At 35.7% G+C, this 18,337-nt stretch overlaps 1 protein-coding gene across 1 annotated transcript in view; it reads right to left on the bottom strand.

The window, feature by feature from the left end:
* The window catches only part of ADGB (androglobin), a 109,352-nt gene that overhangs the window by 68,133 nt on the left and 22,882 nt on the right, over positions 1-18,337 (bottom strand). The window contains exons 6-11 of the mRNA XM_029962717.1: positions 17,091-17,279; positions 13,730-13,869; positions 12,385-12,471; positions 10,603-10,814; positions 7,370-7,489; positions 1,561-1,655 (exon numbers count right to left, since the gene is read on the bottom strand). Coding sequence (XP_029818577.1) covers positions 1,561-1,655; positions 7,370-7,489; positions 10,603-10,814; positions 12,385-12,471; positions 13,730-13,869; positions 17,091-17,279 — 843 coding nt within the window. The remainder of the gene's footprint in view (positions 1-1,560; positions 1,656-7,369; positions 7,490-10,602; positions 10,815-12,384; positions 12,472-13,729; positions 13,870-17,090; positions 17,280-18,337) is intronic.

Genomic DNA, 18,337 nt, shown 5'->3' with positions numbered 1-18,337 from the left:
GTCAAATATTCCCGAGGTTCCATATTTATGAACTCTACAGAGAAGAATGTAGTTGTGGTTGTCGGTTATTTGAAGAGTAAGGAATGAAATTAAAAATGCCAGTTAAAATATCTAAGACTAGAAAGGCTTTTGAAGAAGACCAATTAGGAGCCATAGAAGAGAACTTGTTAGCTCCTGATTACATGACAGACTTGGATGACTCAATTATTGAATTTTTTTTCCTTTTATATGAGCAAATTAAAACAAATTCAAACTACAACAATCCAAGGGCATGCACACTAGAAGGCAAAGCTAAAAAGGATACTGCAAAAATTCTGGAGAGAAATTCTGGCACAGCTGCAGTCAATGACAAAATTTTTTCCAAATTTAGGGAGCAACTGTTATCCCAGTGAACCCACTCTTCCAAGCTATATTTCTATCAGCTCTCAAATAAAGCTTGGAAATGGGCTTTTTTTTTAATCCATAAGAAATCAACTATCTCCTATATTTAATTTCTGACAACTTCAATTTTTTTATCAGTCTTTACTTAAATACTTGTTTAGATATATAGATGTATCTGCCTCATACTATTTGGTCTGCCACACTCCTTTTTCAGTAATCTCTATATCCCAAAAAACTGTGGTCAAGATGATACTTAAGGTGTTAGGTGGCAGGAAACATATAACCCTATGTCACCATTTCCACTTTGCTTTTTGATGACTACTATTACCTATTTTTAGCAAAGAGAGTATTGACTAAGACCTTAAGATAAATTAAAATAAAATTGCAGGTAACAAACTAATCTTGAAAACAGCATAAAATACATAGCAGAATTTTAAAAAAGAAAATAGTTCAAGAATTAAGAGCAGTAAAGCATAATATGTGCAAACTATTTCTGGAAATTTCTTTATTCAATGAAGCCTACCAGTTTCCTGAGATGGCAGCTTAAATTTTAATTACCTAATTATGATAAATATGATTTAAATGTCCAAAAAAAAGGAAACTATCAATAATCAAGAAAGCCTGCTCTGGCATTATAAGTAGCCTTCTGAGGAGTGTGAGTGACTAAGTAGAAATTTACCCCAGTATCATGAAGTGCTACACTTTCTCCAGCTGCTTTCACCAGCTACAACACTAATGATAGAAATTGATATAAACATGATATTTCTCATAGAACAACAAACAACATATTAGAAAATGTATATCAGAGAAGTCACTATTTTTGGAGTCCTAAAAAAAATAAAATTCATGTTTTTCGAGTAGCCCTTAAAATAATTAGACTCTCCATTCAGAAGTATCTAATCATGATGCATTTTCTAGCCCACAACTAGTCTCTCCCTGGAGACTTTAGCTTCCGAGATCCAGAGGAAAGGGGAGAACAGTAAAAAATGAGCAGGCTTTGGCAGGAAAATACATGTTTAGAATACAGAAGTACCGAAATATAAATTTAACAGATAGTAATTACCTACTGTTTCACTGTGCTAATTGTATTCTCTTTGTTACAACATAGTTGACACAAAATGAAACACTCTGACAGTGCAATAAGGAATGCTTTCTTGTCCTGATATCACAGAACCTTACCATCTGCTTTAATGAAAAAATATCCTCTTCAAACAAATGAAGTGGTATACAGCCGGCATACACGACCATTTCTGGCTGGGTTGGTACAGGAGATTCTACACAGAAAACATTAAAATGCTTTAGAATAAGATAAACAGTAAATAAAGGTAGTTATACCACACCCTAAATTATTTTGTTTTCTCTGCCTTATTTTTATTTTTCTTTTCTTTGTCTGACTCTGTTACTTCATTCAAAAGCAGAGCTCATTGTAAAATATTTGAAAAAGAAGCCATGGATAGAAAAAACACTTCATTTTAATCCTTACTTATTTAAATAATCACAACCTTTGCACATTTCACTTATTTTTTACATAAATTATTAACAGAAAATACAACAGGTTAGAGGTAGTTTTCAATCTTGTTCTTTTGTTTTGCCTCAAATTTTATAAACAGTAGATACTAGCATAAAGAAAACAATACACATCATCTGGATAGAGGAAGTGAAAACATCCTGATTGGTGAGTATGCATTAAAGGCTTCTCACCAATGAAGGCAAAATTTGACCTTGCCAAAAAAGGATCCAAAGGCAGAGCTGTGACCACTCCTGCCAATGGATATGAAGATTGAGATTAGTAGTTTGAGAAACAGAGTGACTGTAAACCAGGGTTACTGCTCTTACTTCTGTCAAGGAGATGAAAAACTGGAGGTAATGATGGCTGCTTCAGAAAGTGTGAGAGGGAACCCATACTTCTTAATGCACACACCTTAAGAGAGCTTGTTTTCCTGTAATTCTGCTATAGGCAAGGCATAATAGGAGGTATATATTCATTTTGTTACCCCCAGAAATCTGTTGTACAAGGTAACCACACAATCAAATCATACCCTGTCTGTGAAAGAAGCCATCGATAATTCCTGAATGATGGCTGAAATTCCATTACCCAGTTAAATATAAGCTGATGGTAAGTTAGAGTTACTTTCTTAATATTTCTCTCTGCATGCTTGTGATTCCCATGTTAACCACAGCTCTTGTGCTAGTTGTAGGTTTCAACTTATTCAAAAGCAAGGCTATAATTTAGCTTTAATCTCAGTCCCTACTGACATATCTGATCTGTTTGAAATACAGCAATAGCTATGATGTCCTACACATTACAGACCAATATATGCTACAAAGTATACCATTCTCATTGCTTGTGAGGAGTATTTCCCAAATAAAAGTATTTAATCAAATACCAGGTGGAATGTAAAGCTGTCATACTCAGTCCAGATGGGTTGTGAATAAATTATCTGCAGAGCAGACAATAAACAACAGTGAACAAATTATTAGAGCATGCCAATGATTAAACAGGCACATCTTATCCACTTTAACAATACTAGAAAGATTTTGCACATTATGCTAGTTGCCTTAAAAAATTATGTATTATTTGATCCTTTTTCACCATACAAAAATGAGGAGGATGTATGCAAATTATTTGTGTGCTGTTGATTAGTGTGAATTCAGCATCTGTGGAAACCAGTTAAAACTGATAGCCTTGATAAAATTGTATTATTAGATGAAAAATACTATAATATATGGTACAGCAATACAGGTAGATTAAGCAAAGCCTATTATTTATATCCATCAGTGTAGATATAAGAATTCTGCGATGTTTTGTTAAAAATTTATGAATCCGTGTAGCTGCTTATGTTTCACACTTGCAGGTTTGTAAATTCATTTACAGAGAGTGAGTACTACACAACCTGAACACATGCTCCTCTCTCCCTTAGAGAAAGGAAAGTATCATTTGAATTGATCCACATAATATGTATCTCCACACACTTAAAAAGAAAGGTCAGGAACTAAAATTGTTTGGTTTAATAGGTTTAAACTGTTTTTATTTTTTTTGTCATATGTTTTGAAGACTTGCAAAGAATTTTCTCACTCAACGTTTCTCTTAAATATTTATTTGTCAAACAAGAGCTGATGGTGAAGTTTAACTTTCCAAGAAGTAATGAGGTCAGACAAAGGCCACAGAGATTATCTTGAGGGTTAGAGCATTTCTCCTACAAAGACAGGCTGAGAGTTGGAGTTGTTCAGCCTGGAGAAGGCTCCAAGGAGATCTTAGAGTAGACTTTCGGTACCTAAGGGGGAGCCTACAAGAAAACTGGAGACTCTTAACAGGGTATGGAATGATAGGACAAGGGGCAATTGCTTTAAAATGAAAGAAAGTAGATCTAGATTAGATGTAAGGAGGAAATTCTTTACTGTGAGGCACTGTAATAAGTTGCCCAGAGAAGTTGTGGATACCCCATCCCTGGAAGTGTTTCAGGCCAGATTGGATGGGGCTGTGAGCAACCTGGTCTAGTGGAAGGTGTCCCTGCCCATAGCAGGGAGGTTGGAACTAGATGATCTTTAAGGTCCCTTCCAATCCAACCCATTCAATGAAAATACTCAGTTGGCTTTCAATATCCTGAACATCAGGCGTACAGCTCACATGTTGACTTCTGTTGTGTTAGTCATGGATTAGCTTTACCTATCGGAAGGTATTTGTTTGGTTTTCAGAAAACAATCTATGTGCTCTTCAGAATTGACATAAATATCACAAAATGACAATATGCATTTGAAAAAATGAAAGAGAATATTAGGCTTCAATCCCTCTTGTAAATGAAATATCTTCTGAATATGTAAAGGAAAAATTATAAGAGCTTTACTGTTATGTGATATGTATCTCATTGACTTAGATGATTAACATTATAGATCTACTTGTATGATTTCAAAAACTTTTAAGCATAATAATAATCTCAACACTTCTGTGACAGAAAATACTAATATCTCAAATTACAAAACTGGTATCAAGGCACAATGAGAATTAGCAAGATACATGGTTGGTTTGTAGAACAAATTCTCAAATTCCTAGCTATTGCCCTCCAAAGTAGAATAGTATTCCCTTTCCAGCAGATCAAAAACTATCAGGAAACTCTTTAGCTTAGAAACCTAAATAGAAAGCAGAGTGGTGATTCTTCATAGGAACAAGGGGACTAAGTAGCTCATATCGCATTATATAATCATAAAAACTGTTTATGAAACAAGGGGACTCCCTAAGTGTGAAAGGTTAGTTACTAAAAAGGAAATCTAATGAGTAGAAAAGAGCAGATTGTGCACTAAAACGGGCCAGTAGGAGGAATATATGAATATATAAAAGCTTCTCAAGGAGTACTCACTGATAAGCAACAGGACAAAAGAGTTTGTTGCCCTCAAGAGGAGGACTGGCTGATCATGTGAAGGGTTTGTTATTCTGCTGTATCCACACAACTGGATGAATAGAGAAACAAGCTCAATACTTCAAGGATCCTGCAACTCATACTGTATTTGCAAGGTGCAGCAGGCATTGGTCTAATTGTGCAAGTGAATCAGAACTGTGCATGTTTGTATTGGATCTGGCTGGGGCTGAGCTAACTTTCATCAGATCAGCCCATATGGTGCTGTGTTCTAGATCTGTGATCAAAACACTATTGATAACACACCAATACGTGAGTTATTGCTGAGCAGAGCTCACATAGTGCTAAATCTTCTGTTTCTCACTCCACTACCCCAGAGAGTATGCTGGGAGTGGGCAAGAGCTTCAGTCCTGATTCTATCGCCTGTCCCACTGTGGGGAGTGAGCAGGTGGCTGGGTTGGGGCTTAGCTGCCAGACAGTGTCAACCCACTACAACATAATAACAGAATCAAAATCAAAAGCCTGTAAGAGAAGTTTCCAAGTACTTAGAAGTAAATAGTATGTCAATGCATATGAAAATAAGCAAGGTAATTAATATACAATGCAATGAATACAGAATGGTTTGCCATTTTAAAAGTTAAATATAAACAGCATCATGAGTAGCCAAATATCTTTTTAGAAATAGTTTAGAAAGAAGAAAAATTTCCCTGAAGTCCTCACACACAATAGGTAGAGTGAAAGCTTACAGCAGGGAAATAAGCACTTTTATCATGCTGGGAATGAAATACTTCTCAAGTCACTTACGAGGGAGAAAAAAGAAAAAAGCATTGCTGCATTAAGTAAAGTCACTGTTACAAAATTCCCAAGAACAAATCAGGAACTTATTACAACTACTGCCTCTGGAGTCTGACTTTGAACCAAGACCTAGTTTCAGACGTTATTTTTTGCACAACAATGGTTCTACTGTCCTGGGCCACTCTGCAGACCATGTGTCTCATAAAGCCTGTAAGACCTTTCTCTTTTGGCTACAATCTTACAACAAAAATGCATTGTAATTCAGTAGTATTTCAAATTGCAAGGTTTTTTTTTCTTGCAGTCTAATAATCTTAAATTTGCTTTGTTATTAGAGAGATATCTACCTCTTACTGTTTTCCGAAAGTCTTTTCTGGTTCAAACTTAAAATAAAAGAGTTCTCTGACCATCATACTTTAGCCCTGAACAACTAATCTTTGCAAATAACCTCTTCACAGGACACTAAATGTCTTTCAGAAAAGAGCATAAACTGTACTTTAAGTGGTAGAACAAAGATCTAACTATCATGTCATTTTTCATATGGAAACTCTGCCCAATGGTTTTTAATGCTCTTTCACTCATTTTGCACAATTTCTAGAATATATCCCTTGGATCCTTCTGCTTCACCATTGTTTTCTTTTCTATATGACATGCTTGAGTACTAGTTATTCATGTTCCTTATATTCATGTGAAATATATTTCCTATTCCACTCCTACTACCACTAAACCAAACTACTTTCCTGCAATACATTTTAAAATTTATTGCTGTTTAACTAATTTAGTAGTATATGAGGTAGGAATTCAAATAAACGTATTTGCTGATGACAAACAATACTGGTTTGCTATAATTTAAAATTATTTAAATCACCAATTTTAATCACGATTCAAAACAAGAAGCAGGAATCCAATTTATAGTAAGTTTCATTCTTGTTATACATTTTTACTTTGTAGTTATTTCCTCAAAGAAAGATATTCTTATAGATTCTGACCTATTGATTTGCAACTACAAATTATTCCAGTTAATAAATGTTTTTTGCTGCCAGACGTATGCAAATATAAGCAATGACAAAAGCAAATCAGTTTAATGTACACTTGTGAAGATATTCTACATTTTATGCGAGTAAACACAACATGGCTTTGTTTACTGATCAGTTGGCCAACTAGTATTTAATTGTGGTTTATTTAAATTTTTGGGGTTTTTTTTTAAACATAATAAATATAAATACACAAACCAAGAATTTACTTAATTTTTATGCTATTATGAATGTATCAATACAATAATTTAATTAATAAAGATATATTTCCTGGACAAAGAAAGAAAAAATTAAACATTTACCGCATGGAGTGAATCCTAATGAAAGTTCTGCCCCCCTACCCTTCAACAAAGAACCATTTTTGCTTTTTCCAGTTGCAATTCACTGTATAAAGCAGATATTGAACAAATAAATCATTAAAGAGGAAGTTTTTAAAAAAATACAGAAAAACTATAAGAGAGTTTACCACTAGAACAAAGTACTGCAATCACAGAATCACAGAGTCACAGAATAGGATCCACAAGGATCATCAAGTCCAACTCTTAAGTGAATGAATTCTATGGTGATTGTATCCATAACCTTGGCATTATTAGCACCATGCTGTAATACTATCAGTACTATTCTAAATATGTTATAGATTTCAATCGGTTTGAATGACTTCAATCTGTAATGTGAGCTATAAAGAACTACAATTTAAAAAAAAGTACATATAACTTCCCCCCAATAAAGTTTAAAACCAAATTAAAGCAAAGTTTTTGTTTTACATGTATCTCCTATCTGTATTTTTAGCTTCAAAACAATAGGACTTACTTTCAGGTAAAGCATCAAGGCTTTGGGATTTTGCCATTTCTGAAGACTGGGGTGCTACCTTGCTTTTTTCTTTTTCTCCTTTGCTTTTTCTCTTTCCTACTTTTTTCTGCTCTGTTTTTTCTAGTAAGCAAAATAAAGATTAAATATTTTTCTTTTTCAGCTATAACTTTCAGTCATAAAATCTCATATGTGTAAATGCTTTGATAATATTTTAGGTAAATTTTAAAAACAATCAACCACAAACTCTTCTAAGTCTTAGGAGTTGAGACACTATAAAGAACTACTGTAATTTAAATTAAAAAAAATAAAAAATGTAAAATCCAGATCAACTGAGAAGGAGCCAGGAAGGTTTTTTTTCCCACCTTTCAGTTAGTGCACAACTTTTATGTCCTTACTACAGTGTTAGAAATTCTGAATTTCTAGAACTGTGCCACTTATTTTCTTCATGTTCTTGCTCTCACACATCAGTAATTTCCAAAAAAAAAGGAACATAGATGAGGCATACATTCCCAATGGATACGGAAGAAGAAAGTCTCCCACAGTTTTCTTTCTTTCAAGTCTCAAAATTTAGACTATAAGAAAATACATTCTAATGAAAAAAAAATCATAGCATTTTAGAATGATTTGGGTTGGAAGGGACCTTAAAGATCATCTAGTTCCAAGATGATCCATGGGCAGAGACACCTTCCACTAGACCAGGTTGCTCAAAGTCCCACCCAACCTGGACTGGAACACTTCCAGGAATGGGGTATCCACAACTTCTCTTTGCAACCTGTTCCAGTGCCTCACCAGCCTCACAGTAAAAAATTTGTTTCCAATATTCAATCTAAACCTGTCCTCTTTCCTTCTAAAGCCATTCCTCCTTGTCCTATCACTACATGCCCTTGTAAAATGTTCCTCTCCAACTGTCTTGCAAGCCCCATTCAGGTACTGGAGGGCTGCTGTAAAGTCTCCCTGGAGCCCTCTCTTCTCCAGGCTGAATAACCCCCACTCCCTCAGCCTGCCTTCATAGAAAAGGCTCTCTAGCCCTCTGATCATCTTTACTGACCCTCCTCTGGACTCATTCCAACAGGTCCACATCTTTCTTGTCTGGGAATCCCAGAACTGGATGCAGTACTCCAGGTGGAGTGCCCTCTCACAAGGGCAGAGTAGAGGGCGAGAATCACCTTTCTTGACCTGCTGGTCACACTGCTTTTGACTCAGCCCAGGATGTGGCTGGCTTTCTGGGATGCAAATACACACTGTTGGCTCATGTCCAGCCTCTCATCAACCAGATTTCCCAAGTCATCTCCACAGGACTGCTCTCAGTTCTTCTACCAGTCTGTACTCATGTCTGGGATTGTCCCAATCCAGGCATGGCACCTTGCACTTGGGACTTTTTGTCCAGGTCCCTCTGGATGGTATCCTTTTCATTGTGTCAACATAGCTTCACAGAATCACAGAATGGTTCAGGTTGGAAGGGACCACAGTGGGTCATCTGGTCCAACCTCCCTGTTCAAACAGGGTCATCCCAGAGCACACTGTGCAGGATTGCATGCAAATGGTTCTTGAATATCCCCAGTTTAAAGCTATTACCAGTGAGGGAGACTCCACAATCTGTTCCAGAGTGCAATCACTTGCACAGTAAAGAAGTTCTTCCTCATGTTCAGGTGGAACTTCCTGCGCATCAGTTTCTGCCCGTTGCCTCTTGTCCTATTGCTTGGCACCACCAAGAAGAGCCTGGTTCCATCCTCTTGGCACTCCCCTTTTAGATATTGTACACACATTGATCAGGCCCCCTCTTAGTTGTCCCTTCTCGAGGCTGAACAGGCCCAGCTCTCTCAGCCTTTCCTCGTGAAAGGGATGCTCCAGTTCCCTAATCATACTCATTACCCTCTGCTGGACCTGTTCCAGCAGCTCCGAGTCTCTCTGTACTGAGGAGCCCAGAACTGGACACAGCACTCTAGATGTACCTCACTAGGACTGAGTAAAGGGGCAGGATCACCTCCCTTGACCTGCTGGCAATGCTTTTTCTAATGCATCCCAGGATTCTGTTGGCCTTCTTGGCCCCCAGGGCACACTGTTGGCTCAGGGACAGCTTGTAGTCCACCAGGACCCACAGGTCCTTATCTCTCATGGTGACATGGATGGCTTTATGTCATCCAAACAATCCCAAACATTAATAGAGCATCTGAACAAAGTTTTTAGCCTCAGAGTTGGAGATTACAGTATCATAGCATAATGGTTCCCTGATTCTTAGTCATTTTAGTTACTAATAGAATTTTTAAGTGTAAGAATTTTAGGCAGGATTAAATTTATGAAGTTATCTGGAAAAAAAATCACAGCATCCTGTTGGATGAATGACAGTGATGTTTCCAACGGCTGTATCCCTGGGAATGTCCATTCCAAACTCTGAAATATCTACCACATCGATGGTGGGTCAAAATGATCTCCAAAGAAGAGAGAATACAACCACAGCCGGGAAACTTCTAACATTTTTATAACACTTTTGACATTAGGACATAGCATTTGGGATTCGAAGTGAGGAATTCAGGGATTTTTCTAAAAAATTAGAAAGAAATAGAAATTTTAGTGTATGATTTGTACCTTCCAAAGGCATGAGAATTGTTGTAAAATTTAACTGATGCCTTCAAGTTAAAACCAGCAACTAGGAAAACTCAGTCTCAAATATAAACACTGAAGAATAATATACTGGGACAAATAAGTTTCTAAATCTAAGTTTTTTCATTTACATGTAAATAGGTTAGCAGCTCTTGAAGAAAATTATTACCTATACCTAATAGCATAAAGAGAAAGTTGCTGTAAATAAAAATGCAGGTAGATATTAGAACATACTTGCCAGAACTCTGTAAGTAATCACACTTTGCAACATCCATTATGAAATGTATAATTTACTGATGATCAGAGCAGTGTTGCCTTTGGAGAAACTGTAACTTCTCTGATTGTTATCTCTCTGCAAGGAACCAGTCTTTAGAGAAATAAATGGCTGAAAAAATCTCTGCCATAAAGTGAAGCTATTTTAGTAAAATAAAAGAGTGGTGCTGCTTCTGATGAGATCTATAGCTAAAACAAATGTAATTTGAATTTACATCATTGCAACACGTTCAGTGAAAACAATAAACCCACAGAGGTGCGTGTGGCAATATATCCAAGACATACAAATTCAAAGCCAGAGATTATACTAACCTTATTTATGCTTGGTCTAAAGGATCACATTACCTAAAATTACATACCTTTGCCAATGTTATCAGATGTCTCTACTTTCTCAGGTGATTCTGACTGCTTATTCACAGGTGAAACTTCATTTTTTAACTCTGAGTCTTTGGTCTCTTCAGGTTTTGTATCTGACTGAGTAGTATCAAGTTCTGGAGTCTTCTCATCAGGCAACTTGAATTCTGGCTCAATCTCTTTCAAAAAGTCCCAGACTTTGTCCAAGTATTCAGACCTTTAAAAGAAAATACGCATGTATATGTCAATGATAATGACATTTGCAATAAGAAAAGAAAATGTGATTTTCATTTCCACAGACACTATACCACAACTGACAGTTCAACTCCTCAAAAAGCTACTGGGTTATTTTAGCAGATAGAACACACTTGCATGATCCTCTGTATCAGCCAATCTGTTGAGACAGATTACGGACAGACTCATAAAGAAAGAGATGGTGGTTAGAAACATATGTAAATAAAGCATCTTTTCTCAAGCTTTTTAGTGGATACAAGTTGTGGCAGAGAAACTTGCAGACCACTTTACAACTACATTGTATAATAATTTGATTCCATCTCTGTATATTAAAAAGCTTCTCAAAGGCACTTCCAAACTGGGCTTTCCTAACAGTTCATCACAGATAGTGCCATGCCTCCTCCACCAATTCTAACAAATACAACAGCTTTTTGATATGACGTGTCAGTAGCAGTCATATTGGTTCTTCACAGAAACTCAGTGATTCCAAAGACAACCTCAAACAGAGTCATGAATATGTTTCACACAAGCTAACTGAATGCAACCTTTTTTTAAAATAAAATAATTGATTGTACAATGGGTTAAAGTCATCAGCAAAGTCTCTGTGGTATTCACATTTTCTTATTCCAGAATATAATGTATTTCAAGGAAATGAACTAAAATTTAGGTTCCTTAGATTTTTAAGTCCATGGGCTACATACACACTACTGTAAGACACAGTTATATCTAAAACCTAAATTGCAAGCATAGCTTGGGACATAAAAATTACTGGAAAAGGGAATAAAATATTCTTGACTGAACTTATTTAATTCTGAAATATGGTTATAAAAAACCCAATTATATCTAACCAAACTATATATAAACCAAAATTATTTGTTATCTATGTATTCATTCAAATCTATATATCAAAAAGCAAGAAGGTGTAATTTAAAAAAAAAAGGTCTAAATATTTAGTGTCTGTATCCTGGTCATTCATTTAGTAAAAAGAATGTTGAGCCGGAAAATCAGAATGTCTGTTCTTTAATATATAAAATGAACATAAAACACACACGAGACAAGAAAAATGTTATTGTAGGTAGGAAATGCTATTTTTGGTTGAAAGTAGAAGTCTATCAGTTGTTCCAGTTTAAAGGTGGAAACACTGTACTAGCTGGCATGAATTATTTCCAAATTTATGACACATACTTTCTATGGTACATTCAGACATAAAGTTACTATTACTGACAGACATTTCGTAACTGCGAACTAAATGAAACATAGATTTCTCTAACGTTGTTTTTATCAGTGTCTAATATAAGTTAAAATAATTTTATAAAGAATAGGCATCACTTATCATGATAAATAGGTTCACAAGCAACTGTATGACCTACAAAAAAAAGATCAATAAAACTGCATTCCTCAAAGGTACATTTCTCAAGCACTGGAATTAAAAACAATACACTTGCTAAAATTGATGGTGAAAGACTTTTAGGGCTCAGCTTTATTTTTCATAATGTCTTATAAAATGAAATATTAAAGAATTAATGCGTAAATTGTTTAATAGAGGAACTTACTGAAGAGGAATAACTTCTGGTATCCATCCAGTCAGTGTATGCAGAACTGTAAATTCCTCCAGCTCTCTTTTTCCAGTTTCATGTATACTATAAGACAAAAGCAGACATTTTACAGAATTATAATGAAATCAACTACTGTAGTCTGCAATCTACATTGCTTTCTATTGGAATAAGACCATACACAGAATGGCTTGATGAAAAAACAAGTCATTACTTGCAATTTTAGGAGTTTACCAAACCATTGCTGACTAACAGCCTACAAAGTCAATATCTTTGCATCAGGTCCATTTTTTTGGCATTCCCTCTGGTACAGTGGCATTTTTCCAAAATTGTTAGCAAGCACACTGTATATCTGCACACAGTAAAGCCTCTTTTTGCAGAGTTGGAGACATGGATTTGAAATCCCTCATGCTAGAAGGGAGTTATGATTCTACAACTTCCGTTTCCTAATCAGCCTATCTATCAGGCTATTCTGCACATGTTGGCTCTATTTCCACTCTACAACACTCCACCCCACTCCACTCTCCTACTGCCTGGAGAGATTTCCTGAGAGCTTCAAGGCTGAAGATGCTAGCACTTGTAAGACTAACCCTTGTGCTCTGGAAAATTGAAGTATTAGAAACACATTCCTGGAGAATTTCATCCTAACAGGCAGATCCCAGCAACTCCCTAGCCTGTGTAGACACACTTTAGCTGACTCTTCGGACAAACAAAACTTGCTATGACCAGAATGGGGAAGCCTGACTACCCAGATCAGTGTTTTGATTTATTTTCTCAAGCTTAGTAATTTAAACTCTTGGTGATCATTGTTCATCTCATAGGAACCTGTGGTCATAACTGCCAATCACCGCATAATAGGCCATCCTCCCCTTTTCAGGTCAGTTCTAGGGAAGTGGATCACAGTACAGCCCACAACAGCAGAACTGTGGCAAAGGCATCAAAAGTAGCTTACAATACTTTATTTTCAATACTGATTGAGTCAATACTGGTTAAGGCTGACAATTACAACTTCATTAACGCTTCATAGACATTTCCATTTTGTAGAAAACCACATGTGAAGACTTTAGGAATAATGTCAAACAGATAAAGCAAACAAGGAGAGTACTCCAGTTTCTTTGCAATTTTTCTATGCATAAATTTACAAACACATCTATAAAGGAAACACTGTACCTTCTGTAGCTACAGATGATTCTGCTTTACTGATTTACAGTGTCAGCTTTTGGAAGTGTCTAATTGTCATTACAAAATTTTTAGCGAAATATATTTCCCATGTAAACTGAAACAACTTTTTGCAAATTCCACGTGACTTCACAAAACAAACTGAAATTGAGATGACTAAACATACCTAGTGTTTGCTACCTTAATGAGAGCTTTGGACAGCAACATTGGCCAAAGTTCATTTTGACAGGCTGTAGCTGGTAATAACAAATTCTCCTCTTCACTGAAAGGCATAGTGTCATCCACAATGATCTTTCTCCAGCACCCCTGTGATGGGGGAGGGTGATGGGGGAAGAAGAAAAAACTGAGTTTGAGGTCTGGAAAATGAACATGCATGTAAGAGAACTTTTAACGCTTTCTCAAGAACCCAATTATACATTACAGATGGTTTTTAAAGGAGTTCTCACATAATATATGAGGAGCATGGAAACAGTATTCATAGCATTTCATTACTGCTCTGACTTATTTATTTCAGAGATTAATCTAATTGCAGCTATTTCCAAATATATTTCGTCTCATATATGTAGTCCATTATGTGCATGCATTCATTGCTTTTTCTTCATCTGCCAAAACAGATGATTGAGAAACAGTAATTATTAAAAAAGGGGTTTAACTAAGATACCAGCTTAGTAAATGCCTCTTTAAGGTCTCAATCTGGAAAATACTTGTGATATAAGCAGTCCCCCTTGCTTCCCAGAAACTATCTGGGGATGTTGGCTGCAGTGGTTAGTGTTCTGGAAAGCATTAATATAGTATCTTATGAAACACCATATGAAACAACACAAAATGATCAAATGTAAAAAAAAAAAAAATCTATACTTCCAGGATAAGAAACAAACAGGTAAGACAAAGTATTGATATCTTCAATACCAGATACTTTGTTAGTAAACTGAGCTAGTATTCACCAAAATAATCTTGTCTACCATTCTCCAAAAAAAAGTCTCTGTCCTAGTGGTGAAGACATAATAGGAGAATTAATGGGGCAATAGCAAGTACTTCTGCAAACTCACCCACTAAATGATGAAGAATGACCAAATCACTAAACTGTTCACCTTGTGTTATCAGAGGGCAAAATTACCACTCTCTGCTTGTAACTCAACTACAGATTCAAAGTGAAATGACATCTGATTATGAGTTCTGTAGTTCTCAGAAGAAAACAAATTTAGGCCACAGGGCAAAGATAACCAAAAAGCATAGAAGAGGTTAATGATTTTTAGGAGAAGTGCTACTTTGTGACAACCAAAACAAAATACTTAAGATTTCCCAAGTTTGAAAAGGACTAGTAAGTGAAATGATCACATATTCATCTACTCTTTCAGTAATTGCTGAAGTTTAATACAGACTGCAGTATAAGTTGATAAGTAAAGGAAAAGACACCAGAGAAACAAAAAAAAAGTATGTGGGGCAAGTCTATGGATAGAAAAAGGTGAGGAAAGGGTAACTACAGAAACAAATTCAATAAACCTGAGGAATGCAAAGTGAAAGTAGGATGTGGGGTAGAATTCACATATGGTGTAAATCGTATGAAACATTATTATCCACAGATTGATCTCAAGGACTACAATCCCTCAGGACTCAACACAGCATTTTGGTGAAACCAGTTCATTACTCTTCCACCTTTGTCTCAGTTTTAATTTCATTTGCCACTTTCTCCTGTAAATCTGTTTCTCCTCTATCTCTACTGATATATGTCTTTCCTCATTTACACATTTTCTTTAATCTTCCAACATTTGACTCTGTTTTTTCCTGCTTTTCTTTCTGTGAAATACAGCTGTACAACCAGAGGAAAAGAAATTAAATAAACACAAAGGTCCAAACTGAAACAAGCACAAAAGTGACAAAGAAAATAAAACACCCTGGTAACTCTTGTACATGCTTTAAAAGGCAGTCTTTTATCCTATGAATACACAACATCTGCAGCATTAAATTCACACACAGGATAATGTCTTCTTCTGAGGAACATGGACAACGGAATTTATGCCCTCTCAAACTCAGGCAACTCTCACTCCCTATGTGAATGTAAGTTATTCCATATGTGGAGGCAGTAGAAAGGGATTAAAGTACAAAGATCAGTGTTTACAAAGCCATTGTGCTGTCTACTCTCTTATATGGATCTGAATCATGGGTCATCTACAGCCACCACCTGCGACTCCTAGAACGCTTCCATCAACACTGTCTCCGAACAATCCTAAACATCCACTGGTCAGATTATGTGACCAATACATCTGTTCTAGAACAAGCAGCAGTCACAAGTATTGAGGCCATGTTGCTGAGAACACAGCTGCGCTGGGCAGGGTACGTCTCAAGGATGAAGAACCACCATCTCCCTAAGATCTTGCTTTATGGTGAACTGGCCACCGGCTGCCATAGGAGAGGAGCCCCGAAGAGAAGATACAAGGACTCCCTGAAACAACATCTCAGCCTTGGCCAGATTGATCATCAAAACCGGTCTACTCTGGCCTCCAATTGGGAGGTCTGGAGACACAGCATCTATAACGCTGCTGATGCTTTTGAGAACGCACGCAGGATCACCCTTGAGGAGAAAAGGTAACGCAGAAAGAATTGTGTCTTGCAGAATATACCACCTAAGGAGTCTTTCTGCTGTGCCTTTTGCAACCAGACCTGTCTATCTCGTATTGGCCTTTTTAGCCACCAGTGTGCTTGCAACAAAGGTGAGTAGAGTCCTTCCCAAATCTTCATTCGCGAAGCCCAGCCATGAGTAAGGGATGATGAAAGCACAGGCACGTAAATCAGGTAAGTGCTTCCCCTTACAGGGAAGGTCACTTCCAACTTTCTGTTTCCAATTGACTGTGTAAAAAAATATTTTCAAGTTTGGGCAACTGGAATTTTAATAGGGTCAGTTATACGTTTTAGTGTTTTGTCACATATTCTGTTTGCAAAAGACAAATGTAACCAGAATAACCCTATCAACATAGACAAGTTTGTGTCAGTGACTATTTCTTTATTAAAATGAGGTTAAATATAAAATTAAGTGTTCCCTGTCGACCGAAAAATGTGTTTAGATGTTTCTGTCTGTTATCTTTAGAAACTCATGGGATGTTTCAGTTTTACCAGTACATCTTCGGTGAATTGTCCTCACACTGGAAGTCTTTAATCACTTTTAAATACACCTGGATACAAATAGCTCTGTGAAGTCAACCGAGTTACTTAAACAATAAGAAGCATTCTTAATCCTAACATAACAAAGGTGTGGGCCACGTCTGATTCTACCAAACATTTGCATCAAACCTACAAAACTACAAAAATAGAATATTGTCTTTTCAATAATAACTCTGTTTTATCAAGTTCTAAGTTGTACAAAAAACCACATGAACTATAAGATTGTATTTTTATTAACAAGCATCAACAATGTGTCAACACTTCTACAAATCTATATCTTTTCAATTATAAAATACATGTACACTAACCATTAAAATTTGCTATGCTAGCTGTATAATATTTATATATTGCTGGAGGTAACTACTCACCATCCAGTAAAGTTTCAATACATATTTTCCGAATTTATTGTACAGTGGCATGTGTTCCTTCGTAGCTTTACATAAAGCATAAATATGTTCCCATGGTTTCCAAAAAAGTGTGGGTATTTCACTAGTTAAAGACTTTTCATTATATATCCTCCAGACAGCATAAATCTCACTTACAATCCACCTCATCAGCTAAAATCAGAGGAAAATAGAAATTTTTTTCAAGTAACATCTTTTTGAAAAAAAAAAGCCAAGTTATAATGATCAAAGATTAAAACAGATTGTGTTGTAAATAAAGAAGTGACATAAAGGCATAGATATGGTTTAATGGAAAAACTAATTTCACTGGTACAACTTCTCTTAAAAGCATTACAATATCTACGTACAATAACACAAACTTCATGAAACTAAGGAAACGTACAATATAAATTATGTTGTTCATCATTTAACAAAGACAATTTTATGTTACAGGACTTGTGAACTGTCACTTGTTTTACTGCTTATTACAAGACAGCTACTAAAAATCAGTATTGGCTTTAATACTCATTATTTATACTTGGTAAAAAAAATCCTAAATTATTAAAAGTATTTAATAACTTTTAAAACTTAAAATAGAACCTTTAACTAATCATGCTTTAGTGCATGTGTTTTTATAACATGCAGATTTCTGATTTATACCATACTTTCACAAGTTTTACCAAACTTTCACAGTGATGTATATAAACTAGAGTGAAAATACGATTTTACAAGAAGAAACTTGCCCTAAAATTAATTAGCATTTCTGTGGGCCTCAAAATTTACACCACCAGTTTTCTGATGGTTTCCTCTCATATATCTCTGATGCTGAATTTTGAATTTTCATTGAAGCATTAAATGAAATAGAAATTATGAAGTAATATTACATTCAGTAAGGCACTCAGATGCCTTGGTACTACCTGTTTTATATTTTCCTATGATCTGTAGAAATTCATTTATTTACCTCTGGAGAGACTGGCTGGGTGACAGACAGTTGCACATACATGCAGGCACACTAAGACTTCAGGAAAGTTTGAATGAAAAATATAAATCCTTTCTAATCCAGCCTATATTTGCTCTTATCTTTAGACAGTACTATCTAGTAGTAATTATAGTAGCTCATATACTATATATATATTTAACAAAAAAAAAAGTTTGGAAAATCTCGATTCATCGTCGATTTAATTTTTCAAATTCTAAAGAAGGTAAACACTAATTATAAAAATCTAGATTAT

Source organism: Manacus vitellinus, unplaced genomic scaffold, assembly GCF_001715985.3.
Source record: "Manacus vitellinus isolate BGI_N305 unplaced genomic scaffold, ASM171598v3 scaffold_4_pilon, whole genome shotgun sequence".
NCBI lineage: Eukaryota > Metazoa > Chordata > Aves > Passeriformes > Pipridae > Manacus > Manacus vitellinus.
This window is presented reverse-complemented; position numbering and strand designations above follow the sequence as displayed.